At 39.1% G+C, this 27456-nt stretch overlaps 3 protein-coding genes across 3 annotated transcripts in view; 2 read left to right on the forward strand and 1 right to left on the reverse strand.

Annotated features, from left to right (window-relative positions):
• Window positions 1-1876: 1876 nt before the first annotated feature.
• On the forward strand, window positions 1877-2928 carry LOC109042186 (uncharacterized). The gene has a single exon (XM_019058807.2). The coding sequence runs from the start codon at window positions 2378-2380 to the stop codon at window positions 2696-2698; it is 321 nt and encodes a 106-aa protein (XP_018914352.1). The 5' UTR covers window positions 1877-2377; the 3' UTR covers window positions 2699-2928.
• Window positions 2929-3078: 150 nt separating this feature from the next.
• On the forward strand, window positions 3079-12417 carry SiaT (beta-galactoside-a-2,6-sialyltransferase). Its single transcript, XM_019058805.2, has 5 exons — window positions 3079-3484; window positions 4199-4539; window positions 5314-5513; window positions 6273-6447; window positions 8631-12417. The coding sequence occupies exons 1-5, from the start codon at window positions 3180-3182 to the stop codon at window positions 8873-8875; spliced, it is 1266 nt and encodes a 421-aa protein (XP_018914350.2). The 5' UTR covers window positions 3079-3179; the 3' UTR covers window positions 8876-12417.
• The window catches only part of LOC109042185 (uncharacterized), a 44249-nt gene continuing 27790 nt past the window's right edge, over window positions 10998-27456 (reverse strand). Inside the window, exons 2-6 of the mRNA XM_019058806.2 lie at window positions 20384-20657; window positions 19332-19670; window positions 16993-17159; window positions 15561-15656; window positions 10998-13802 (exon numbers count right to left, since the gene is read on the reverse strand). Coding sequence (XP_018914351.1) covers window positions 13410-13802; window positions 15561-15656; window positions 16993-17159; window positions 19332-19670; window positions 20384-20504 — 1116 coding nt within the window. The 5' untranslated portion in view covers window positions 20505-20657 and the 3' untranslated portion in view covers window positions 10998-13409. The remainder of the gene's footprint in view (window positions 13803-15560; window positions 15657-16992; window positions 17160-19331; window positions 19671-20383; window positions 20658-27456) is intronic.

Here is a 27456-nt window from a genome sequence, read left to right on the forward strand (position 1 = left end):
AATCTGTTCAGCACGCAATCATCGCAAGTATCGTCGGTCTGCCTGTAATATTCAAATGAACTTGGTATAAATTATGAAAAGGTATATATTACATAAAAATAAAAAAAATAAACCTGGAAATTTGTAGAGCGACAACTGGACTGCATTTTGCAATTTGGACCAGTAAGTTCTGGCTCATCCGAAAAAACACTTATGTGCATAGGGAAACTGATAGCACATACGTTGTTTTTGAACCGGTCCGGAATTTATAGTTCCTAATTGCAAAATGTAGTCCAATGAGCAATCAGACAAATGGACTACGTTTTGCAAATTGGACCTATAGATTCTAGCCCGCATTAAAAACAACGTATGTGCCATTTGTTTCCCTGTGCACATAAGTGTTTTTCCAGAAGAGCCAGAATTTATAGTTCCAAATTACAAAATGCAGTCCAAATGTAATAATTGCATCTTTTTCAAAACGTCAAAATTAAGTTCTCATTAATTTTAAGCCTGAGCCACCTATGGTAAAATTTTCAAAAAATTTAAATAATCTTCATAAGTATACTTTAAAAAATTTATTGACATTATGCATCTCTGGTGCTGCATACTTGCAGTTGCAGCCAGCGGAGCGGCTACGCTCGTCGCTGATGACGTCACATTGTTATTGACTTGAAAAGTAAGGTTATGTCTTGATCAGATGTATTGCGCAAAGACATAAAGACGGAGCACTAAAAGCAAAAAATGAAGCTTCTAGAGCTTCTTTTCAATCACCTCTACTATTGGCTAGAGGATTGGCGGCGAAATCGGGACAAGTTTGAATTCAAATGTAGGGCGGGAACTAATAAATAAAATTGCGGAAACAAAGTATTTTAGGTTGATTTTTGCCCAAATTCAGGTACACACTCATATTTTTTTAACTTAAGGTTAGTTTCAGTCCGTCGTCGACCGATTAATTTCATTTGGGAGTAACGTTGATCTAGAACTGTAACGGCCTGTTTGAACCTGCAGAACCACCATGAGCAGAAGAAAAAGTAACTTTATCTGAGATTACTGCCTGTTACCGAGCAAAAGTAGGTGAATTATATTAGGACGCAGACCGAACTTTCTTAGTATATTCGTTTTAGGAATTTAAAATACGTTTCAAAGAAGAAATGTGCAAAAATCAAGAGGACAAGTTCAAATCAAATTTCCGTTTGCCGCCATGGATTCCCGCGCTCATTTACACACTCACACACGCGCGCAGCGCCGAACCTAGCTTCACTTTTTCCCCGTGCTTTTAGATACGAGCGCTCCGTCTTTATGTCTTTGGTATTGCGTGATAAGTGCTCAGACCAAAGACATAAAGACGGAGCGCTCGTATCTAAAAGCACGGGGAAAAAGTGAAGCTAGGTTCGGCGCTGCGCGCTTGTGTGAGTGTGTAAATGAGCGCGGGAATCCATGGCGGCAAACGGAAATTTGATTTGAACTTGTCCTCTTGATTTTTCCTTATTTCTTCTTCGAAACGTGTTTTAAATGCTTAAAACGATTATATTAAGAAAGTTCGGTCTGCGTCCTAATATATTACACCTACTTTTGCTCGGTAACAGGCAGTAATCTCAGATAAAGTTAGTTTTTCTTCTGCTTATGGTGGTTCTGCAGGTTCAAACAGGCCGTTACAGTTCTAGATCTACGTTACTCCCAAATGAAATCAGTCAGTCGACGACGGACCGAAACTAACCTAAAGTTAATAAAATATGAGTGTGTACCTGAATTTGGGCAAAAATCAACCTAAAATACTTAGTTTCCGCAATTTTATTTATTAGTTCCCGCCCTACATTTGAATTCAAACTTGTCCCGATTTCGCCGCCAATCCTCTAGCCAATAGTAGAGGTGATTGAAAAGAAGCTCTAGAAGCTTCATTTTTTGCTTTTAGTGCTCCGTCTTTATGTCTTTGGCTCAGACAGATTAATTTTTTGCTTTGATCGTATATTGTTCCCTCGAGGTGTCTCTAAATTTCTACCTAACTACGTATTTTTACCGTGTTTTAACTATCAATTGTCGCGTGTGATTGCAAATTGCCGTAAATTACTCATCTCAAAATTATACATCCGTGGAAAAATTCTGCAACCTTAAGTGAACGAGCCAACCTCTAAATTTGTGTAATCCAAAAAAGACCATAAAAATCTCTATTTTATTCGTTTCAATCCAAGTTCAATATACTCATCAATTGCAGTGATGAATGGACTCATTCCTAAGGGAGTATTAGATATCTAGAACTTCAAATGGCCTGACCAGTGTTATCAATTATGCAGAACTTTCTAGAGGCTTTTTCTGATTAGCCCGCAAGACCACCTTGTCACTTTTTATCTTTTGTTTCGGTTTTCATCCTCGTCAGTTTATTCTCTGCAGTAATTTATCAATGGCGGAAAAACTCAATAATAAAGGATCTGAAACGAGTGTCACGGTGTTGGATGAGCCTGGCAGATCTCAACAGGATGTTCCTCCGTCAATACCTGCGGTACGATTGAAGCTGAAGAAACCAAAAAGTCAGAAGTCAGTCAAATGGGGAGAAGACACTGTTGATAATGAAAATATGAACAAGAAAAAGTCCAAGTGTTGCTGCATCTACAAAAAACCTAAACAAAATTTTGATGACAGCTCATCAGAAGAGTCAGATGACTGTGAAAATTGCTTTGGTCATGTCGAGCTTAAAAAGCTACAGAAACAGACAGCTAACTAAATTGTCAGACAACTTTGAATAACATGCATCATCTAATCTTACTTTAATCGTACATTGTCTGTAAACAAATCCTGAAACTATTTGCATGTAATGATATACATGTATTGATGATCTCTTAAGTTTAACGCTACTCCATGCCTTACCTGACCCAATAAGAAGAGAACAGCGAGCAACTGTTATCAAAATTGCCATCAGGATCATTCTTTAAGCGTTTTTTTTTAGAAAATAAATCACAATAGCGCATCCATCCATGCAGAAATCTCACATCTGGATGTCGCCATTATTATATACCCCCAAGATGAAAATACTCACCTCATCTCTCCAAAGTTAGTGCTCAGTTTCTGAGCATGACAAATTTGCTTGTTCGAGCTCACTGTTGGGCTTCTTTGATCCAATCTCACCAATTCTGATCCGGTAAAAGGATGAAATCCAATTTTCTCCTCTCTAACTATTTTCTTCCTTATCTTGTCCTCTTGACATCATGAAAACTCTTGTCCTGTCAGTGTGGATTTTTATTAATCTGATCCTGTTCGGAATGTTCGGCTACATACTCTTAATTTGGTCACAACATTGGCACGCTGTCTCGCATAAGCACCAAATAGAAGCACTTCCTGAAGAATCTTTTGAACGGCCACTTGTAGAATACTTTAATGATGACTTCAAACGATTTATGGACAACATAGAGCGCCCTCGACTAGAGAAACGCAGCAAACCACCTCTGATGATGATCCCTAAGGAAACCCCTGTAGAGCCAGCTGCATCCTCATTTAACGATACCTTGAATAGGTGAGAATCCTTTAATCAATGAATAGTTTGTAAGAAACATTATTTGTGGTGGGAGCTTTTTTTAGAACAAAACATTTCACGCACCTTTCACTCTGTCTCCTTTAATCCACTCACACAATCCACCATCTAATGCAAGGAAAGCAGTCATTAAAGCTTGAAAATTTATTTTTAGTAGTAACTAACCTACTTACTGTTTTCTTCTTGAATACCTCCGTTCTTTTTGCCACTATCTTTGCAATTTTGGTCTATTGATTAAAAATTTTCTGTAGTAGAGATTACAAAGTGATGGTTCATTTTTATTAGGGAGAAGTGTGACAAAGTTAAAAACGCACTGATTTTAGGAATTATTTGCTCAATGCTTCCTTTTTAAAACCTTTCCTGAGCACTTCAGATCGCAATGTTGTAAGTCTCCGCTTATTTTATTTTTTTTTAAAAAGGAAATCAACTGAAAGTCTTATTGAAATTTTCTTCACTCATTCTGAGAAAATCACACAAAATTGTAAGGAAACAATTTTTTTTTTCTCTTGATGAGAATAAAACATCAACGGAAGTTTTTAAACATTGCAATTGAGGTACTTAGCACTTATTATAGGTAGAGTTGTAAGACTGCAGTCACAGCACTGACAGTAAATCACTATACAAAACAGCTCAATTTCAGTAAGGAACCTAATTGCTTTCTAGGTCTATTTTGATTTGTTTTTCAATATTTTTCAGAGTAAAAGCACATAAAAATTCAATAATGTTGCGCCTTCGTAGAGTGTTATATTCGGAGAGTGATGTTCAAAAATTTCAAGCTTCAAATCCATACAATGTGAACTACACAGGCCTATATGGCACCCAGCAAGGTGGAATGTCCAAAGAAAGTCTTCTTTGTTCTCTGAAACAGAGGCTCCCTTTCATCAAAACTCTTCGGAAAGAAGATGTACCCTTCAAAGAGAATTTAAGTAAATCTTTATTCGAAGACCATATGCTTGGTTCTGGCAAAAGATATCAAAAATGTGCCATCGTTAGTAATGCTGGTTCTCTCATTAACTCGAAGTCTGGTTATTTCATTGGTAAGATTTATGTCTTATCATAATCTTTTTGTTGTCTGTAGTGCTGGTTTTAAACAATTTATTTTTGCATCATTGTTTACTTTCTAGAGTTCCTCTGCCCTTTATTCAGAGTCCTTGGGAAAGTACAGTCTCTTCGCTGAAGTACCCAACTGTAATGATTGTCTCCTGTAATTTGTTCCCCTTATTGTGCATGTTTGAAGCACTTGATTGTACCTTTTCCATGCATCTCCTTTATTTGGTTCATGTTATCGATGGTTAATTTACTTTGTACAAAATTTCTCCTTTCTCTAAGTCAAACTCATTATTTTGTTTCAGTAGTATTTTATTTATTTATTTGTCATAAAAGGAAAAGTGTTTACAAAATATAAATAGTGATAATACAGTGAAATTTAGTCGTGCCATCGAGCACAGCCCGTTCGGCAGGACAAATGCATTTTACATTTACCAAAATCAAATACAAAATTCAGCTTAGTATTGTTAATTTTAATCTGGATGGCTGAGTAGTTACCAAGTCCTTGTTTCTTGGTGTTGCTTTAATCAAAGTGACTTCCACCCACTAGTAAACTGGTTTGAAGCTCGTTGGGCGCCCTAAGCCTAACCTAACATGCTGCAACTGAAGGATGGGCTCTATCTCAATCTAAATATGTTCATCAGTAAAGCAAGGGAGAAACTATTCAATGCATGCTATTCTGCAGTTTCCTCTCTCGCTGAGTACCTACAACCTTGGTAATTATTATGTAAAAAATGAAACTATTGATTTCAATTTGCTTTCAGACGACCACGATTTGGTTCTGAGATTCAATCATGCACCCACAGACGGGTATGTTGAGGATGTGGGAATGAAGACTGATATTCGAATCGTCAATTCAAAAGTTGCCTCTAATCCAAAGTTTGAATTTCTTTCCTCTCCTCGTTTTCGGAATGTCACAATCCTTGTTTGGGATCCATGCAGTTATTCTTCCTCCTTGAAAGAGGTAAGTTAAATTAACACTTCATGATTTAGTAGACCCATTTTTATGACAAGCTTATGTTCCTGAGCAAGCTAAATTGTCTCTTTTATTTGTCACCAATTTCAAGTTCTTCAGAGTAACAAATGTTTAATTTGAAACATGCTATTTGAATAAAACATCTCCTGGTGCCAACAGAAAGAAGAAAGACAGGTACTTACATTGCTGACTGAAATCTGAAAATATGAATAGGGCTGGACACACGTTCAAAGTGGAGCTTCAAAGTGGTAGCTGTTTAGTCAAGTGTTGAGCATCAATGTGTCAAAATAGAGGTAATCGAGGTCTCCTTTGAAGGTAATCGATGGTAAGACTTGGCTGAACAGCCACCACTTTGAAGCTTCATTTTGAATGTGTGTCCAGCCCTAATCTCAACATGCGATTTTTCAAATGTCCCCTCGTATTTTATATTTTGAAAGAAAAACCAACTCATTATGATTTCTGGAAATGCTTCTTACTTTTTCTTTTTTCATTATTCTGTTATGATTATTCTGTAAAAATTTGAAGCCACACACTCGCTAGGAAAATTTTCAAAAAGTTCTAGGCCATTTTGTCTTTTGGTGTTGTGCCAAAAAAAAAATGAAGCCTGAGAAAAATTTGGCGTTCTTATTTGCTAAATTTTTCTAACTAAATTTAATATAGCTGATTCTGATTTGTGCTGTCTAACTTATCTTCATCATCAAAAAAACGTTTTCTCAAAGCACATAATAAAAAATGTCTTACTTCCAGTGGTTGGCTTCTCCAGAACATCCTTTTTTGGAGCCATTTATGAAGCATCGTAAACTTTACCCGAAGAATAAATCTTACATCCTCGATCCAAGGCAGCTATGGACTTTGTATGATTATTTGCAGGCCCACACTCCTGTTCGACTGAGACCCAATCCCCCTTCTTCCGGACTCTTAGGTGAGCATTGCTAAATTTTGCTGGTTTCATTTTTTGTACCTAAGGTGTCGTCAGTGATTAAATTAAAACTGATTAATTTTGGCCATGAAACAGTTGATATAGGTTTTCAAAGTCAGCCTCAGTGGTGTAGTGGTCAAGGCAGTTCGCTGCCAACACTGAGGTCCCGGGTTTAATCCCCGGAGGTGACTGATATTTGAGGACACTCAAATATCAGTCATCGTGACTGTGGATGACTATGCCACTCCAATACCCTGACCCTTCGAGGTTACAGGGTGCGGGAGGGACATAGTCACCCAGTAAGTAATCCGTCTGCACTGTTCAACTGGGTTGTGAAAAATCGGTAATCACTCGTAGTGTGCGCGACTGCCAGCGCTACCTATCAGTGTAGATTGCAACAACACAGTCCAACTCGGTGGAGGCATGGCCGTGCTCCAAAAGTCCGTGCTCTGCAGCGTCTGCCACAGTCTTTGATAAGACCTTCCGTTGGCTATCAGACGGCCGCTGAGCCTTGCGGGAATATAGTTGATACTCAATGTGTCAATAGTACGAAGATAAGTTAAGGAGTACGGTCCAACTTCGAGGTGCACGACGGCAGTTGCCAGTTGCCTTGGCCCCTTGAGGGCGCCTCGCCGGCCAGCCTGGCCTTACTTACTTACTTACTTACTTACTTATAGGTTTTCAAGCTCTCTTTAAATCAAGTTATGTTTGAAGAAAGATGAAACTAAACACAGCTTGTGGGGCCAGCTATCCGCGTATCTGGCTATAGATAAAGAGCTATTCAATTTGAATGGGTCAGGGATGCTGAATGCTCCAAAACGCTGACCGTTTACACTGGTCTGACGTTTTGCTTTACGGTCATTTTACCATTTTCATCATTTTTTCATCAATTGTCAGATTTTATGGCAAATTGCCCAATTTAACAGTAAAACAAGTCGTGTGCTCAACTTTTCAAAGAATCTATTAAGGGAAGGTCATCAATTTTGAAGATTGCCTCACAACTTCCAATTTGCCTCTTGTTTGCTGCATCCTGCATTTTCTGCACATGGTTAATGCGTGTGTCGCAAGCAGCAGTTAAAGGATAAGGACGAGTCTTTCCTTGAGTACCATTGCTTGTAAATAACTTTAAGTGAAAAGGCAGAGCCAAACATTTATTCCTAATGTCATAATCTGCGTAAAAAGTTTGCCTTTTTTGTCTCTGATAGTTTATTGAGTCAAAGATTTATGACACATGAAAAGCCCCAGGAAAATACTAAATAGTGAGAGATATGTGACACTGTTTCTCAGATAAAAGCATACAAAAAGGATACTTGTTTTATTAAGTGTTGATTGTACTTCTGTTCTTATTATGTTTTTGTGATGTTACACCTTCTAAAGCAGGAAGCTTAAATGCAGGCAAATTATCATAGGAATTGCAGGCTGATTGTTTGATCGTTAGACAATTCTAGTGTTTATTCTTGTGCTTAATCTGATTATTGAACGGTTTCGTACAACAGGCATTCCTTATTTTTTCTTCAGCTAACGTTTGCACTGGGCCAATTGCAGCACAGAGCTTCAGACTTTCCATCATTGTATTACCTCAACTTTTTTAATTGAGGTCACCATACTGCCCCAGAAAAAATGCATGGCAAAAATCATGGTTGTTTTCAGCCCTTATGGTATCTCCCTTACATTAGGTTATATTTTGAGTTAGCTGTGTTAATTTAGAGAGAAAATTAAATTAAAAACCTTGTAGGAAGTAAATATGAACAAAATTGTGAAAAAAATCAAGAACTTTAAGCAGGATTGGTTGAATCTAAACGTTTAGTGAAAGTATAGCGAATTGGTTCTTGGTTATGTTACTAATTCCGCTTGGTATAAAGTGGATGCAAAAACGTTGTTACGTAGTTAAAAAAAAGTTTAAATTAACATTGCAGCAATGTTTTTGTAACGTTTTAATGAAGTTTTTTTTGGGCAATTGCTGGGTGGAATGACATCACCCATATTAACTTTAACTGTTTTGCTTGGGGTATTACCTTAGTTAGTTAGTTAATTGTGAGCTATGACCAACTATCAATCATATGTTTTCCTAAAAAGTAGTATGGTGTAATGGTGGTATGTAGTATGGTGGGTGGTTTGTTCCCTTTCCTATAATTTTCAAATACATAGACAAATTGGACTGACCGTGTTGATGCTTGTTTTTATAGGGCTAGCTCTGCTCTTGCCACACTGCAATGTTGTCAACATGATCGAATTTGTCCCATCTGTACGTCTCACCCAACGATGTCACTACTTTGAGCCGTTTATGGATGAGCACTGCACTTTTGGAGTTTGGCACCCACTTGCTGCTGAAAAGTTTTTAATGATCAACATGAATTCGGCCTCTGACATTAAAACCTACCAAAATGGCTACGTGTCAATTCAAGGTTTCAACACATTGAAGTGCAATTAAATATTTATCCGCTTTGTATCTCAATTTTAAATTGTTGACTGCCATTACCGTTCAGAATTGCCTGTAATTAATTGCTGTTTCAAAAATCTCTCAAAACATTACGAAAACCAATTTTAAATGAACAAAAGATTTCATAAATTTTAAAATTTAATTTCAATTTAAAAAAATTGAAAAAATAAATATCTGCACTGTGAAAATTTGCAGAAAGCCCATTCAGATTGAGATTTCACAAAAAATATACAAATGATCTCAAGTCATGCTAGAAGCTTTTTGGCAGATACAATTTTCAAAATGGTATATGTATTTTTATTTTTTGAATGTAACAATCATCCATGCCAAGACGCTTGTGAGTAACTAATCGAGGCAAAACATCTGTTTATATTGTTCAGTCTGGAGTTACTCCTAATACTTTAATGTAATTTTTGAAATTATGGGTGAAACAGTCTTCAAAATTCAATCATATCTACAGCCAACTTGTCAAATTGGCATGGCAGTCAACATATATCAGTCTATGAATTTGTTTGTGCTTTATTTGTTAACTGGTGATTTTTATATGCTGTGGTTGCATTTTTGCTGTCAGGTTATTTTAATGTGCGCTTTGTAAAGTCTTTGTAACATGAGAAGACTCTGTCAAAGAAGTCAGTAAGAATTTATAATATTTGGAATGTCACTGGATAGTGTGACAAACAGACAGAATGTACCAATCTAATCTGCTTTTGCTTAGTATTTATAAATTCGGTTTACCTGAAAAGTATACTTTTTATATCTCAAAGTGTTTATGTACCAGAAGCAAGTGGCTGTCCAGTTGATTAGGTAATATTTTCTTCTTAATGCTGAAGTACTTCGTTTCTTTGGTTCCCCAACAATCCCTTCACTTAAATTGATCTTTAAATTATTCTTCAATTCTAGTTCAGGATGTTGGTCTTATTTTCGGGTCTTCCCTCCTCTTGGAAAATCTAGAGCAATTGAAATTTTTGACAATTAAAAACCTCTTAGGTAAAAGAGCACTCGCAGTTAGCAATGCTGCTAAGATTGTGCAATTTTTTATAGCGTCTGCAGCAAATGAATTCCATTCACAGTCAACTTATTTCCACATTAAAGCAAGGAAAAATTCATAGTAGAGCTTTTGCGTAGGTTTTTTGTAATTATAGCACTACCTTGTACAATGGTATCAGCTTTGGAAGCCTCATAAGTCTTTTTACCAAAGAGGTCCTGTCACATTTGAGTGGAAGAGCTTTGAGTAAAAATAGAAAATTTTGAGTAATGTATGGCTGGATGATAGGACTGAAAAGATGAAACATGAACAGAACCAAGCCATCCCTAATGACTGTAAATAGAATTTAAATGAAAATTTGGGAGTTTAAGGAAGGAAAAGAGCGTGGCTATTCTGAAAGCATACATGACAGGTCCTCAATTTCAAATTCCAGTAATGCTCAGGGAGTTTACTCAAAATTTCAGGGAACTTATAATTTTTTTTTGCACGGATGGATCTTTTCAATAATTTGGAAAGAGTTTGAAAAAATAAGAGCGCACTGTATCTCCTTTCAAAGCGAATTGCAGCAGATGAGAAACAACCTTTGGGCAATTCTGAGCTGATAAGAATGTGAAGAAGAATGAAGAAAACTGGAAGGCTGTCAACCTTTGCAGCAACATAACACAATAGCATTAGTATTAGCATTAAGTATAGCCCTGCACTAAGTGACATTGCTCAGAAAACTAAATTACTTTAATAGCAATCTTTTATTTTGTCTCTCAACTTCTTCAGAAATCTGTAGTCCCTTTTGTGACAGTTGCTGCACCTATCTCTCTCCTCTGATGATGAGTATGGTCAAGTTTTAAAGATCAGTTTATGCCCTAGCTACCTGCACAGCTCTGTGAACGGATACCAAGAAAATTTTTTCTCTAGTTTACCTGGAAGGAAATACAACATAATTGGAGTGTTATACAATGCCATTTTTCCTTTTAGCCATTGTTATGATACGCTGAAATGGAAGTAACTTTCTTTTGCTTTATACTGACATCCTGATCTGTAAACTTTAGGGTAGCGCTACAAGCTCAATGAAAAAGAACTTATCTTCCCTACGGTTCCCTCAATGATAGTAGGCATTCAAGAAACCGAATGTTTTCATGTATCACAATTTATTCATTTAAAACGAACAAAAAAATTTATAAAAATATACAGTTTAAATCTTATACTCTAGAACTAATGGATAGCTTACTTCTAAAATACTTTCAGTCTTCAGAAACTTATTACTAATATGTCGCTCTAACAATCAATCTGGCAAAGAGTATTATCCATTTATTCCAGCTGTGCATCTTACAATTTTTCACTGGAAAATCAATGCTTCGATTTTGCCTTCATTTGCCGTACTCAAGCTTATAGTATTTGTTTCGCAAAGAATATGTTACTCTTAAGTTAAGCTTAAAGATTGCTCTCACAGGAAAAAGTTAATGTTGTAGAAAAAAACAGTAGCTCTGAAGAAAATTTTAGGTTGCTTTACAAATTAGCTATCTGTAAGCCAGAAATTTTAAATGCCACTGTTTACTGTTGCTTTTTTGTACTCTTTTTGTAATCGTGAAACTACAGTTTTACTTCAGATACTTTGTAGTGTACTCATGAGTGAACTTTGCTTTGAAAATTGTTTCTTTCCTTGTCTTCTTGAATCGAGTTGTGTCCTTGTAAAACATGCCATCCCATTTCTTCTGAGACCCCTTTTTTACTAATCCTGTTGAAAGCCTCCTATCTGTGCTTTCTGACTTTTACTGAAAAAGTGCATGTAGGGCCTAGTAAATATCATTATCCTGTTGGAAAGATTTAATCAGAAAAGTCAAGCTTAATAGAGAAAAAAAGCATGTTAGAAGAAGTAGATGGCATCTTTTTAAATTACACATGTCCACTATGCAAAGCGTTGTAGTACACAGATGAAAACTGCTAAGTATTTTCAAGGGAGTCTTGTGCCTCAGCATGAAAATAGTTTCCTCATACTTATGATTCTGGTGAATCTGGATCAAAGAAGTCGACATTTATAAGGCATATTGAAACATCATATTGTAACATTCTGGGAAATGTGCAGTCTTCTTTCCTTGAATTTATACAGCTTTTTAGTGTAGCTTAATTCCATGATTCTCATATCATTTTAAAGTAGCATGGAGAGTGTTATGTAGTTTTTTAAATTTGACTGATTCAAGATTAAAATAAAAGTATAGTAGGGAATTTTTGCCTTACCTTTATTTAGTCTTACTTTTGTGCTGAGTTAAATGTTATTGAATACTTTCCCTATTATCCGTAAATTTGATGGAAAGGCAATGGGATATTCACTGGCTCCAAGTAACCCATAGCCTAGAAGTATACCTGTTTGCAGAAGTAACTGAGAATACTGTGTCAGTATAATCATCAGTAACTAATCATGCCTAAAAATGTTTAGTTTTAAAATACCATTGTTTACTTGTTGTAGGCTGTTTTAATTTATTTCACTTAACTATATGAATTTTGTACATCTTTGTTTTTGATAATATAGATTTAATGTATAAAAACTGTGTAATCTGTTTTTCTGTTTGCTGCCTCGGCAAGTGTTTATATTAATTGGACTACATTTTGCAATCGGGAACTTTGATTTTTAACCCTCTAAAAACCAAGTACTCTTCATTAGTTTCTCTGTGTGGATAGGTAAGGAGTTTCCATGGACAAGTCAGAAATAGTGCTTCCAATTACAAAATGTAGTTCAAAATTTGTTTTGTCAATTTATCTTGACCACTGAAATTCATTTAAACTGATATTAAGACTGAAAGTTCCAATGCCACAATTAGGCCACTGTATGACGTTAAATTTTAATATTTGAGTTGTTGACTTGTAGGTTTGTAAATTGGGGCATCATGTTCATTTACGGATTTCAAAAGCTTCTACAATTCTTTTTACAATACAAGGTACCTCATTGGTCGCATAAAAAATTCAGAGGAAAAGTAATTTGTCTCGACTAAAGAGGCTCGAAGCTGCTATTTCAATTCCTTAAATTTCCAATTAGCATTGTGAATTGATGATCTGTTAATACCCAAGAAAAAACTCACAGAAGTCATTGAGTTAGATGGGAGTGTCTGAGAAAAAGAAACATATTCAAGTGTGGTATTATTTCACTAAAGCTAATTTTGAACCGGTGCATCAGAAATCTACTAATTGATGGCTTGAGTTAAAAAATACATATTCCCATTGCTAATTTTAAAAAATAATTCATTAGTCTTTCATATTTTTTTAAAAAAGAAAGAACTAACTATAATGTCTTCTTAAACTTTTCGACTTGTAACTTTTTTAAGATTGGTGAAGAAAATCCACAGAAAATTTCAAAAGGAGTTTTGATTGGTTTTCATATAAAAGAATTGAACCCGAGTTAACACCATCCATATTGCAATCGGAGTTGGAGGTAGACATTTTCCAACTCTACCAATCTAGATATACCTCAGAAAACTTTTCAGGATGGCATTCAAGAGACAACATATGTTTGAATAGCTACAATAATGATACTTTTTTATCCACAAGACCCTACCTGTACAAATAACTTTGACTTTTACTCCTTGTACTAATTTTGCTGTACTTGTAACCGCTTCTACAGCTGCAATGCAGGTAAATGTACAATATTAACATCAGGCTAGCCAGAAAGTTGGCAATGGAAGAACCAATCAATAGTACAGTTAATATATGTCTAACTTGAAGACAATTGAGATCAAAATAGTGATATGAACTACCAAATACATAAGTTACAACATCAAAATATTCAAAAGTTGGATTGATTACTCCATCACAAACGCAGGTTGTATTAACAGTGTTTATTGGTTGGCAGGTAGCATCGTATAAGAATACCAAATGGAGAACTGCGCTGATTCCTGCTGTCAAACAAGCAACACAAGCCACTCCTGTGATAAGCAAGGATAAAACCTGAAAGAAGGAAAAAATTAGTTCATTGAGCACCTGCAAATATTGTTTACGATGAAATGAAATTTTGAGTGGCAATTTTTTTGCTCCTACGGGTATAGGAAGCCTCGTATAGAAACTAGTAATAAAAGTAAGGCCATGGGAGTCATGAGAAAATAAAAGAAGTTGTGAAAATTTAACTCTCTTCAAGAGGCAAAACTCACGCCTACTCTATTAATTATATGAAACTTTGATTAACTGGTTGCATGTTCACTAATTAAAATTTCACTTAACCAGTAAAATTTACCCGAGTCTCATGTGAAACATGTGATGTAATGGCAATGCTAAAGTTGATAATTTTTCAACATAATGGACCGGTTTAAATGCATTCAAAAGATTTTTCTACTACAAAATCATAAAAAATTACAATTTGCTGATGTTATTTCAGTACATTTTTTATACATATTGGACCTTTTTCTTAATTTTTTTGCCCTTGGAGCTTTCTAAAATTATAAACAGGCTAACTGATTAAATAAGTTAGAAATTGAGGGACTATTCCAGAGCACTTGTTTTCCATTTGCAGGATCTAGCTGGCTCCTCTGATCCTCACATTATTGTTGTCAATGGAAATCTAACCACTTGTCCTGGGTTTTAGATTTTTAGAAATAGAAAATTTTCTCTTCTCTTGGATTTGTGGGTAATTACCTTATGTTACAGAAAATCACGAAGGAAAAATGCATTTTAAAAATTCTACTCACTATTTGCAAAATAAGTATGCACAAATACTCGATCATTGTATAAAACAACTTGAGATCATTGGTTTCAATTACTACCTACTCCAACAGGGCCGGATTTAGGGGGTGGCAAATTTGCAAGTAATTTTAAATGTAGGTATAAAAAAAATCGGATTCAGAGGAAAAATTATAAACGAGAAAAGGTGAAAAATCTCTCATTTCCTGAGAGTTATATCTCTAATTTTGTCGTCTTTCTGTACTACAAAAGATAGCCCCTTTAATTAGTCGAGTTAAGACTAAGGGAGAAACCGAACACAGAATTTAGCCTGGAACGGCGCGGCACAGAGAGCAATGATGACGAGAATTTGAGATGAAAGGGAGAAACGCGCGGCGCGGCGGTCGGCATGTAACACATATTAGCGCCTACAAGACTGCATGAATACTTCACGCATTGCGTCAAAGACAGCGCGGTCGCTGCGGTTAGTAGCGGGCGGCGTGAAACGCATAGCGCCTACAAGACTGCATGAATACTTCACGCATTGCGTCAAACAGTGCAGGCGGCGGAAGTAAACATTTTTAAACCACAATTATGTTTGTTCTCTCATAATTTTATCGTTCATTTTATATAAATGGAAGGCCCTATCCGCACAGAGATAGGTTTACGGAACTTAACTTTCGCGCCAAATTCCGTGAACTTTAGCTAGTAGTGTTGACAGAGCTTTCGCAAAAAATGTGTCCAACACGAGTAAACGCGTCTTATGCACCCCTCCTCCTCCGGCACGTTCACTTGATGGTTTTTATTGATGTTTCAACGAACGAGAAGGGGGCGGCAAAATACAGGCGGCCCATGGGCGGCAAGTAAGTAAATCCGGCCCTGTACTCCAAAAAATGAGTCTTCAAAATCTTAAGTGCAAATAAGTATAATATCTTCCTTTTAATTTTTCTCCTTTTTCCAATGGAGTTAGTCTCCGCTGATTTAACAAAACCTGAATGAGTTTTTGATAATGATGAAGTTAAAAGTAAAATTATGCATTGATCATACTCTTACCTTAAATACTAAAGCACACGAAGAGAGTGGTAACCCTGGATGATCTTTTCTAAAGCAGCACATCAACATGACCCCGAAAACCCCGGAGAGGGCCAGCTGAAAAACAAAATACATAATAGACTTAATGTAAAGACGGATTTCAAAAATGCTACAGATTGATTAAGTATTCTTGCCTCTCTTGTATAATTTGCATCGTACAACTGTCAAAATGTAGAGAAAGAGAAAACTGAGACGAAAATAATGAGAGTAGGCATTTTCAGAAATAATGCAATTAAGTACATTTGGCATAAGTTTCGCAATTAGGAACCACATTTCACGCTCATTTTTAGCAACAGCATGTGCAGTTAGTAATATTCCCCTACAGATAGGTGCTTTTATAAATGAGCGAGACATAGTAGCTTTTTAATTACCGTAAAACGCAATCCATTTGACACAATAGTATCATTTCAACGGCCAAAGTGCGAAACCACGAATCTCAATTACGGTGTTTCAAAATTTCCGCTCCTCTTCCATTTTTTTAAGAGGAACAAGTCAACTTTATAGCCTACGATTATTTATACTCAGCGTACAAAACCACGAAGCAACTATTCGAACTCCACAGCAGGACACAGTAGGTATCACTCTTAATTGAAGGCGAAATCAACGCACCGACTCACTCGGTCAATTTTTGACTATTTAATTCGTTGCAGGAATAATTGGCTTGGTGAGTTGGAGCGTCTTGTTCGCCTTCAATCTTGAGTGATACTGTGCCACACTTGGGTGGTTGAATAGTTGCTTCACGCTTGAGTAAAGGCTGAGTATGGGTCGCGTTCATTTTCATTGGGATTCTTTAAAATCCTGCGAATCAAGCAGTTATAGGAATTGGCCTTGTGAGTTGGTGCGTTAAGTTCGCCTTCAATTTCGAGTGATACTGCTATACACTCAGGTGGTCGAATAGTTGCGTTGCGCTTTTGTACGCTTTTTAAACTTTAACTGTGCACAGTAGCGGAACCGGGGAGAATAAGTTTTAAGATTTCTCTTTTTACCTCTGAAGTAAATTCTCAGCAATTTTTCCAACCAATTTAACCCCAATTCCCTCCAATCTTTTTATCATATCCTTCGATTCGCCAGGTATTTCATTCTGTCTTTCGTGCGAGGTTTTCGTCGTTTTCGTATACTCATCCAAGAAACTCCGATTTCTTTAAGGTCACTTGCCTGCTGTCCCATTTGCGGAATTCGGCTTAATTTCATTGGTCAGTCCGTGGGCAGCCATTTTAAGGATTATTGACCAATTTTCTGGCCACACCGCAGTGTTGCCGATGTGACCTGTCATTCTGCGAAATTAGCAAAAAAACTGCCCATTCCGCGCTCCAGTAGAAGAATAACTGTGACTTTAATGTTTACTCATCAAACGTATACGTACCAACGTTACGTATTATAGTGAGATACTTACAGGGATACCGCTCCAATAAGGTATTAGGGGAACACTCAGTCTCGGAGCCCACAGTATGAGCCAGGTCGCCAAAGAACAGACGACGAAGCCGAGAATAATTTGCAGAATGACTAGAGAGGTGGCCATTTTGTAGTCATAGATGATTGGCACTTGATATTTACGAGGAACTGTAACAAAAATAAAGGGAAATATATTTACACACTATCTCCTAAAGTTTCATTCAATAAGAATCGTAGGTAACTTTCATGAAAAAACTTATAAAAGGCGGTTTGACGTAAAAAATCAGGCCTGTTTATTTGTTATGGTAAAATCATACACTTTATTTTACTGAAAAAAAGTTACGGGTGATATAGACACACCGGCCGTTTCGGACTTAGAGGCCGAAAGTTCCGAGTGATTTACCCGTTGCTGAGACTGCTCCGGGTGCTACACCCAGAGCTTTCGGCCCCTGAGCCTTGAACGCGGATGGTATGTCTATATAGCCCGTGAATTTGGCTTCCACGGCTGGAGTTTTTTTTCCTTTGTTGACTCTGATAAGTTCGATGCATTGTAAGGAAACAAAAGAAAGGAGCTCGATTAAAGTTTAAAAGTTCAGACTATAGTTAATTTTACGTTGTGGCAAAGGCTTTTAGGTTCCTCCTGCTCTCTGGGTTTCTTCCATCTTGATTTCATCAATCAGGGATGCATACATTCGCAACGGTTGCATGACGTAAAAATCACCGGGAAAAAAAACACATTGGATCTAGAATCCAGCCGCTTGAAAACATTGACAAGAAATAGGACTCTTGATTCAATCAGATTTTTGCTTAAATCAAAAGGAAATCCGCTCAAATTAAGAGGCTTGGTTCTTGATTTAAGCAAAAATCCGATTGAATCAAGAGTATTTTTTCTTGTCGATGTTTTTAAGAGTCTGGACTCTAGATCCAATATGTTTTTTTTTCCAGTGCTCGAATGAAAACAAGCAGGCGGAAGACGCACCATAAATGCTCTAATGCGGTGGTGACGTCATGCGCCGTGCATTTCGATGAGCGATATCTCTATTAATATTGAACATGGAGTCTTGGCATTTGTGCTGATCTTTGCTTATAAGCTTAAATCACCAGAGCACGGTTCTGTGACCAGCGCAACCGACCCATTAGAATTATGGGCAAAAGCAGCCCCAAAGGAAATCGTATTTTTACATTACTCCACCAAACTCTGAAAAAAGAGTAAAAAATTACACTGAGAAAAAGTTACAGGCTATTTAGACATACCGTCCACCCCGGGCTCAGAGGACGAGAGCTCCGGGTGCTGGAGCAGTGGTTTCGATAACTCCGGGTGCAACGCCCGGAACGCGGACGGTATGCCTATATCACCCGTAAGTATACGGCTTCCACGGCCGGAGTTTTTTTTTTAGTGCATGAATGTATGATACTAGGAAGTATGTATAATGTTTCCGCGAGGTGGAAGGCTGGCGGCGATGGCTTTTTTATTTCCGGTCGGAAAAAAAATAAACAAAAAAACATGCCAAAGCAGGGTCGATCCCTCTTTTAGTTTAATTAGTCGAGAGTAACGCCTCTAAACGAGGAAGGAATTATTTTTGGGCCCGCTTCTTGGATTTTTTCCAATTCTAGCCAACAATCCGCATGCATCGTAGGGGAGCAAAAGTCGAACGGTTTAAAAAATGGTCATGTTTTTTTTTTATTGTTCGGTTCTATCTGACTAAGATCCGACTTGGGTTTAATATAGCTCCGAACTTAGTATACACGCACGCAAATCTATCTCACTGATTTATTATGGTCGATTCCGCTCGGACTTAAAAAATTAAATGGATGAATTTTATCTTAACCTGGCTTAAAAAATGTGCCTTCCCATTCAAACTACTCAAAATCTCTGATTATGTCTCATTTTTCTAACAGGACCTGATGAAAATATCTCTTTAAAATTGTCTGTATCGTCAACGATTAGGAAAAATTCGCAGCAAAGCTCAATAAAAAAAAATAGTGATGGAACTTTGAAAATCCAAAAATCAAAGCACAAAATGCTGATAAAATTAAAGGCACTTTAAAAACTGACTAAAATCCAAAGAAAAGCCGACGGCATTGCCCAAATTCCCATGCACAGTGTCGGTCTGCCCTGAAAATTCTTTGGGTGCTCATACATTTTCGGGGCCTCCCTTCTCGGGTGTGGGGCGTACCCCCTGACCGCCTCGTGGACCACCCCCCAAGCGCTCCGCGCCTTGGGCTGAGCGTTATCCATCTCGCGTTAATCTCATGATTTTGTACTATGAATGTAGGATATATTCTTGGAATAGAGGTCTCTATTTGCATCTGAGGAGTAACATATTGATGATGGAATACCTTTTCCGTGTTTGTTGAGAACGATCATGCGGCTGTGCCTGAGGGAGCTCCTGGTGGGTGCGTGGCGGCCGCCGATGGTGTTGTTGCTGATGTTCTGGGGGACGGTCGTGCTCATGTTGTGGAGTTGCGAGGGGAGGCGCTCCCCGCTGTTGCTGTTATCGATACTCTGGTTGATCTTCGTCCCGATCGCCGTCAGGTTTCCCACCGACATGGACCCGGAGCCCCCTCTGCAACCGCCGCCGCCGCTCATTCCGCCGCAAAGACTCCCGCTTCCCATCAGCGAATTCGTCCGGCTCGACTGGAGGTTGTCGTACAGGCTCAGCGGCCGCTGATTCTGACCTGTACAGATTCACACATTGATTAAAATTTCGCAACAAATTTTTTTCAAAACCGAAGTTTGATAAGCTTGTTTGGTTTATGACTTCACCCGAAACTCATCATCAACCTATAGGTGAGATGACTGTTGCTCCCGTATAAATGTCCATATGAGAAGGTGTCGAACACCCAAAAGTAAAAGTTTCCACCTATTGCCAAGAGGCTAGTGGAGGGTCTCTGTGTCTCTGGGCCCGACATGATGTGGAAATTTTGAAAGCTCTACAATATGTGAAAAGTGACTTTATCCTCAAGGAGAAAACTGATGAAGGGGCATTTTGGAATTATGATAATTCCTTATTAAAATTTGACGAATACCCATGGTACCTGTCAAATTTTTTGCAGAATTTAAACTCGTAATAAGAGGTGATGTAACAGGGTCTAAGGTAGACATCGTCGTTTCCCCACAAAAGAATGTAACTACATTTCAATATTGGCAAATTTCCCCAGCAAATTGAAATTTTGGCTGTAATTTTTTTGGTACTCCTAATTCCAAAATTTCACGGATTTTTCAACTGATCTCATGCAAAAATCAGACAAATCTAGGACAAAAATTTCACAATTATGGGCTTGTAAAATATCGAATCGTTTGATTCAATTTGGCAACCTTGGAATGGAGTTACGTTCCTTCGTCCAGGAAGCGAGGATTTGAGTAAAAGGGGAGAAAATGTGATACTGACCTGTACCGTTTGCCCTGGGAGTCAGCGGGGAGGGCGGCATCGTTGCGTGAGTCTGCGGGGGTGGCAGGAGTTCCGGCTCGAGGCCGCCCCGCGCGAAACCGCAGTAACTCGGATAGCTCATGGTCCCTTGGCCGTGGCCGTATCTGCCTCAGCGTGGCCGTATTCGCAGCGCCGTGGCCGTGTCCGCCTCACCGCGGCCGTATCTGCATCACCGCCTCGCCCGACGAGACGCGCGGGTGGTCCTCGCGTCCTCCGCCTCAGTTTATGGCTTCACCTGCAACGAAAATAAAAGTTTCATGGCCCTCCTTGAAGAAGAAGCGTGTGGATACGCCGCCTAGACTGCATTGCTACGGAAGAACGCCGAATGAACATTTGAGAGTTGCCAAATTTCCTTTAATAAAATGTTTATTTTGTTGAGAAATTATGCATATTTTTCCTTGAAATTTTCAGGAACTTTAGATCAAAATACGAACACAATTCTCTAAAAAATTGGAAAAAAAATATTCATAAGTTTACCAGGGAGTTCGTGTTTTAACAAAGAAAATTTTACAACGCCTGGAGGTTCATACGGCGTTCTTCCTTAGCACGGCAGTAGACCGGTGAGAGGCGTATTCTTGCCCGAGTTGGACGAGATACGTGCCGACATAACCTAGAATTTGTGGTGGGATGACAAGAATGTAATGAGGTCTTTGGGAAAGAGAATCACTGTTGTTAGTGTCATTGTGGAGAAATGCAAAGAGGGAGGTTAGGCGGGCTCCAAACTAATAGTGAGCTGAGTCTCCTCAAAATTAACCCTTTTCTCGACGTCCTACCATCGAAGGAGATGGATCTATGGACTGAGTTTAACAGAAAAGAGCCATGTATGTTAAAAAATCAGAGTTCATGAACGCTTTTTGGTGTTCCAAACACGAGTTAGACTTCATTTTACATGAGGATCCACTACTTCTAGCTTATACCGAATAGTGCAGAATTTAGCCTAGTCAGGAATAGTGGCCCCTTCTTGCAAAATGGTTAGATGCAATTTTCATCTCTTACTCCGAGTGTCGCATGGAAGGAGAGACCTGTGGGTAAATCTCTTTTTCTTTGTCAAGACTTATTGTGACTCAGTTCCTGTCTGTTAAACTCACCCATTTCATCATCTCATGTGGGGTCAAAAAGCATAGATCACACGAAGTGCTCGTACTTTTATCACAGGAAGGGCCAAAAATAAATGATTTTTCAAATGAATATCGATTGGCAAATTGTCATATCACTCATCAATTGGACGTATTTCTGTCAAACGGAACTAAGCGCCAATTCGAGTTCCTTTTGAGGAATAAAGAATGGCGGATAGCGCGTTCTGTCAAACGGAACTAAGCGCCATGGAAAAGCATTGCGAGTATAGGACGGAATGAGCCCGACGCCCGGTTCCGCCGCCAATCCAAGCCCCCCTCTACCCTCCTCCCCCTATGGCGCTTAGTTCCGTTTGACAGAAATACGTTCAATTATTGGACGTACCTTTTTGTGCTAAAAGGAACTAAGTGCATAGGATTAAGTGCAACATAGTTCCTTTTAGTACATAAATACGTCCAATTTTTCATCTTAAATGTTTGCTAATCAGCGCTCCAGTTTCAGCATTACCTAACGCAGCCCTACACCTGCACTTTCCCTCTTCCTGTATACCCAACGCACCCGAGCGCAGAGTCAGAACCCTCCTCCCAAAGCGATACGTACTTTATGGACTTCCCCTATAGATCCGGACTCATTGGATGATGGAGGCGACGTCTCGGAAACTGACGTCACAGCCAGGAGCTCAGCCCATCGCGGGGCAACACCGTTGGAGCGATGCAGGAAGACGTAGAGTCCCTTATTACTGAGATTCAAGACAATACCTCCTCATGGAGTCACAAACGATAATAAAGATTACACAAATTGAAAATTTTTCGTAATCTTTGATCAGCTCATTCTCAAATTCTTTCCTCCGTTCCTTCTCTCATTCCGTTTGTTCCTCGCCGAACCCGTGGTTCCCCGGTCCATTCCAGATTATAATCTTTGCAATTGGTGAAAATGTAATCTTTATTCCCGTTTGTGACACTGGAGGCCTAAAATATACGGAAAACAATCAGAAATGGATTCACATTATCTTAACTCTCAGTATAAAGGGACTCTAGCTTCAAACTTATTGGATGATGGAGGCGACGTCTCGGAAACTGACGTCACAGCCCATCGCGGGGCAGCACCGTTGGAGCGATGCAGGAAGACGGAGACGGGGCAGGGCGTTGTCGCGCGGAGGGGACGCGACGGGACGGCGGACAAAATTAAAATTCCTGAGGCAAAAGCGAGCGGTTTATGGGCACGGTCGCTTTTATGGGAGGACGCGGCAAAGGCCGCGGCTCAATGGGAAGCGACGCGGGGCCGAGCGGTATCGGAACGGAACTCATCGATGAGAAAGCTCTCCAGTGGATTGGATTGGATCGGATGCCCGCTGCGCCACGCTAGGCCACGCTCGGCCACGACCGGCCACATTCATAAATCGCCGCGAGTACTATCGAAGAATGAACCCGTAAACCCCGCGACTCACCCCCTCCTCCGTCCCTCCCCCCGGAGCCCCCGGGGATCGACGGCCATCGTGTGGCGGGACTCAACAATGGGAGGACGTTGCCGATGTCCCCCCCGTCGGGCGCACCCGCACTTTTTGAGGTCGTCCGTTGCGGAAATGGATCGATCGGTCTCAAGAAGATTTAGGCGCTAAAAAATTGAAAACGGATCAGTTGCGCTGGTCACAAAATCGTGTTTTGATGCTTGACTCTTGTTGATAAGCTAAAAATAATAAGATCTGTCCAAACAGCGTATACTATCTACTTTCGATATAAATCGAGATATTGCCCCTTGAAAAATCGAGTTTTTGACGTCATCTACCGCGGTAGTGACACCCTTGGTTTCTTCCACCTTACTTCCATCTGTCGGTGTAACGCACATTTGCACTGGTTGTTCAACGTGAAACTCGGATGATAGCAAGGAAGAAGAAACCAAAGGTGTTATTACCGCGGTGGATGACGTCGAAGACCCGAATTTTCAAAGGGCGATGTCTCGGCTAATATTGAACGTAGGAAGTTGCTGTTTAGACAGATCTTATTACTTTTAGCTAATCTGTAAGAATCAAGCATGAAAACACGATTCTGTGCCCAGCGCAACTGACCTATTGGGATTTTGGTGGCTCCGTATTGCTTAGGTGTAGGTAGATCCATCCTGGACGAAGGGGACGCCCAGTGAAAGGGTGGCGACAGGAGGTTTTAGAGGATATGAGGGAGTGCCCACTCTCTGAGGGCCCTGGTAAAAATTGGCGATACGAGCTGCGTTTCAAAATACCGTAGGAGTTCTTATAGCCGACTAAAGAAGGCTATTGAAAATCATATAGCTGGCTGTGGAAAGCGGAGCAAATCATATAGCCGGGCTATACGAAGCTGTAAAAAAGCATACAGTCGGGCTATAGTTCCTATCGCCGGGCTTTACACTTTATCGCCATTGGCTATAAAAGGCTATGAGAAATTGTGTAGAAATTCGTGTGCTTTTGGAAGTCATTAAGTTTGATACAGAACTACCTTTATATTTACAAAACACACATTATATTTTCCTTAAAACATATTTTTTTTTCATCAATTAAAATGAGAATAATCCATACAGAGTGTGCGAACATTTCAAAATCATGAGTTGAAAAACGCTGACTCCGCGAGATTAAATATTAGAGCCTAACACAAAGCAGAGCGGCGACGCACTGGCGCCTACAAACCTAACAGGGATACTTCACGCATTGCGCAATGCGTAAAGTATCCCTGTTAGGTTTGTAGGCGCCAATGCGCGTTTCGCGCTGGCTGCCCGCCCGCCGCGCCGCAGCGTACCACGGCGCTTGAAGCAACTATTTTACACCAGAGGTAATGCACAGTATCATAAGAAATTGAAGGCGCTCCAACATATTATATTAAGAATGACAGGCATCCTTCATAAGTACGGAGCTTTCCTCGCAAAATAAATCAAGATACTACGGCATGAAAAGAGAGCGGTAGTCCAAAAACTAAGTCCTAGTATCCGTATTTAGTAACGTTTAGCTAAACTTTATCGTCTGGCTGTTGCTTAATAGCCATCGGCTATAAAAGGCTATAAGAAATTGTACAGCCGGCTACAGAAGCTATTGGAAATCTTACAGCCGGCTTTAGGTCCATAGTATTTTGGAACACACATTCTACTGCTAATTTTTACCAGGGGGGATTTGGGAGGATAGAAAGCTTTGGCGGTTAGGTGTCACAGATGAGGTGATTAGATCCGATTTGAATCCCTCATGCAGTCATCTCGAATTTTCAAAAATGAGAGGGTTAGTAGGCGTTTGTTCTTTCGTGTCTTTAGCTTTTAGTAGAGTGGGGGTTTGTACGTTTCCCTTGAACTTCTTTCACTGTGGGACTCGTTTAACTTTCATGATACACGGACTCTGCAGGAATGGAGCTTTATTTAGTGACGACCACTCTCTGTGAAAGTTGATCGTCTCTAGGGTACTTATAGACAACGTGACAACAAGGTGGAGGACTGAATCAATCGAACCGATTGCGAATGAAAGATCGGAATCTAGTCCGCGGATGAACTCTTCTGTCTAACTGGAAACGGAGACAAAGAAAAATGAAAAGAAGAACAAGCAGGAAACACTGCGCATCAGGTTTAAAACCGGAACAGTTTATTAATACATCCAGGGGCTGTTGACTTATTCCCTTACTTCTCTCGTCACTCGGACAGTAACTCGTTTTCAGCACTTCCGTTTGACGAAACCTCGAAAGGCCTTTCCTGAGCACTTATTGAATTTTTTCGGCCTGTCAATATTTATTTTTCTCAGCGCAAATTTCAAAAACATATTTTAATGTTTTCGGGTCTGTAATTTCTGTAAATTTAATTCCATCGCCTCGCTTGACCACCCAGACGCGAAAATCCTTTTCAAGCCAATGACGATCTGAGGAAGTGTTAGCAAAATTTATAATCAATGATTTTTCGAGTGTTTCCTATTAGGCCACAAATTATGAGCTCTATGTATCAAGAAAGAAAAAAAAGGAAGAATTAAGTTGATTTGGCCATAACGCTGATAATTTGACAAACTTTACGAAGTCTAAGCTCAATAAAATGTGACAGTGCTCAAGTTTCATCATGCCAAGAGTACCTGTATGGAATTCGTTAAAACTTTCACTGAATTTTTTTTATGATTTTACAATGTTGGAAACTAAAAATTTGAGAAAATTTACCCAATTGTTTTCTCTCTAAAATATAAACTAGCAGTGGAGATTCTAAAACACTGCGACCAAGAAATGCCCTTTCTACACCCCCGACGCTCAATTGCATTTAAGCACTTGATAATGCAGTTTTCCCCATCTTTTTTCCTGTAGCAAATCAAAAAAGAAATATCGCCGTGCAGATCATGAAAATGATCGACAAGTTATTTCAAATTGACAATGAAACAATAAAAACCCAAAGCTCGAAACTCGCAACGCCGCTGGTCGAGATACTAGTTCTGTCGTGCTAAGGAAAAACGTCGTATGAACCTTCAGGCGTTGCCAAATTTCTTCTGATAAAACACAAATTTCCTGGTAAACTTATAAATATTTTCCTTCCAATTTTTCAGATAATTTTTTTCGCAATTTCACCTGAAACGCCTGAAATTTTCAAGGAAAAAAAAATCATGACATTGAGCAAAAATAAACATTTTATCGACGGTAATTTGGCAACTCTTGAATGTTCACACGGCGTTCTTCCTTAGCACGGCAGAGTTTTTGTATCCGCACCACAGAAAGGTCAAATTTTTATATCGCGTCAACACTCAGCGCAGTCTATACCTAATCCGCTTACACTGCAGATGTAAAAATCCCACTTCTCAGAAGCATGCAGTTGGGAAATAATGGCGAAAGGTGCAAAATTTACTTGACTCGCATAATTCTGGAGGCAATTTTAAACCGAGACGTTAGCAGACGACCATGATGACCGACGTAAAAATGAAACGCAGAAAGCCTGAGACCTGAGAGTCAAGGACCGGCCGCTGGGGGGGCTCCTCTCGACGCGCTGAAAACCACTCTTGGTTAAGTAAGTGTAATTTAAGACTATTCGGCGGGAATCAATTTAGAGTTGCTGAACTGACGCTTAAATCCAAGAGCTTGGCGAAAGACGGTCGCAAATCCTCGCTGCGAGGATGGGATTCCTCTGTCGGCTGCATTAACGTCGACTTGTTTCATTCGAAAAGTGCGCTTTTCAAGCCTTCACTCCATATAATTCATGGGCAAGGTGCTTCAAAATGACTTCAACTAAAAGTATTAAAATGCGCCTCAAAATTCATTCTGTGAAAAAATTGTATATTCTGCGTTTATTTTGTCTTGAAAATTGATTTAGAACTTACTCTCCACCTATGGCTCCATGTAATTTTGAAACTTTAATCACATATTCCTCGAAATTGTCAAATCTGCACTCATTTCCGCTGTCCTCCAAAACCCTCATAATTGATCAATCCCAAAAGTATTCAACTCACAGAAAAGCAAGGTGCAAAAACCGCGCCGGGGGGGGGGGGGGGGCGCTGACCGGACAAAAATTCGGGGAAAAAATAATTAGCGAATGTTGTTTAGCTATAGTATAGAGCAAGCTATTGAAAACTCTATAGAATCATCTATAGTATAGATGGGTCAAACGGCAAGTCAAAACAAATGAAAAATAAATCGATCAAAGCGTCTGACTCTGTGAATTTTTCTGCAATAACACGAATTTTCGAAAGTTGAGGTTTAAAGTAGGGTCGTTTCTGCCAATCAGGCGTTTCTACGTTTCTGACTTAGGGGGGTTTCTGACGCAAAATATTTTGGACTTCCCGACACTATCAGCTTTACCACGATGTACTTCGTGAATCAATAGCACTTTTGCTGATTACAGGCGTATTGTTTTTCATAAAAGTTGGAGAGAAAAGATTTCGCCTTCATTTTATGTGGCTGCAATTCGCTCTACTGAGACGTCAAAATAGTTGTATCTAACGCCTTCTGTTGCATGAAGTCACGTTGCAGCGTATGAGACTCTTATTGCTCGTT

The sequence above is a fragment of the Bemisia tabaci genome, chromosome 5 (assembly GCF_918797505.1).
Source record: "Bemisia tabaci chromosome 5, PGI_BMITA_v3".
Taxonomy (NCBI): domain Eukaryota; kingdom Metazoa; phylum Arthropoda; class Insecta; order Hemiptera; family Aleyrodidae; genus Bemisia; species Bemisia tabaci.

What these genes read in the sequence shown, in the direction of transcription:
- LOC109042186 (XM_019058807.2), top strand. Translation starts at nt 2,378, where the DNA reads ATGGCGGAAAAACTCAATAATAAAGGATCTGAAACGAGTGTCACGGTG.
- SiaT (XM_019058805.2), top strand. Translation starts at nt 3,180, where the DNA reads ATGAAAACTCTTGTCCTGTCAGTGTGGATTTTTATTAATCTGATCCTG. An exon ending in GAAGTCTGGTTATTTCATTG is followed by an intron (nt 4,540 to 5,313) that starts GTAAGATTTATG and finishes ATTTGCTTTCAG; the next exon opens with ACGACCACGATTTGGTTCTG. An exon ending in CCCTTCTTCCGGACTCTTAG is followed by an intron (nt 6,448 to 8,630) that starts GTGAGCATTGCT and finishes TTGTTTTTATAG; the next exon opens with GGCTAGCTCTGCTCTTGCCA.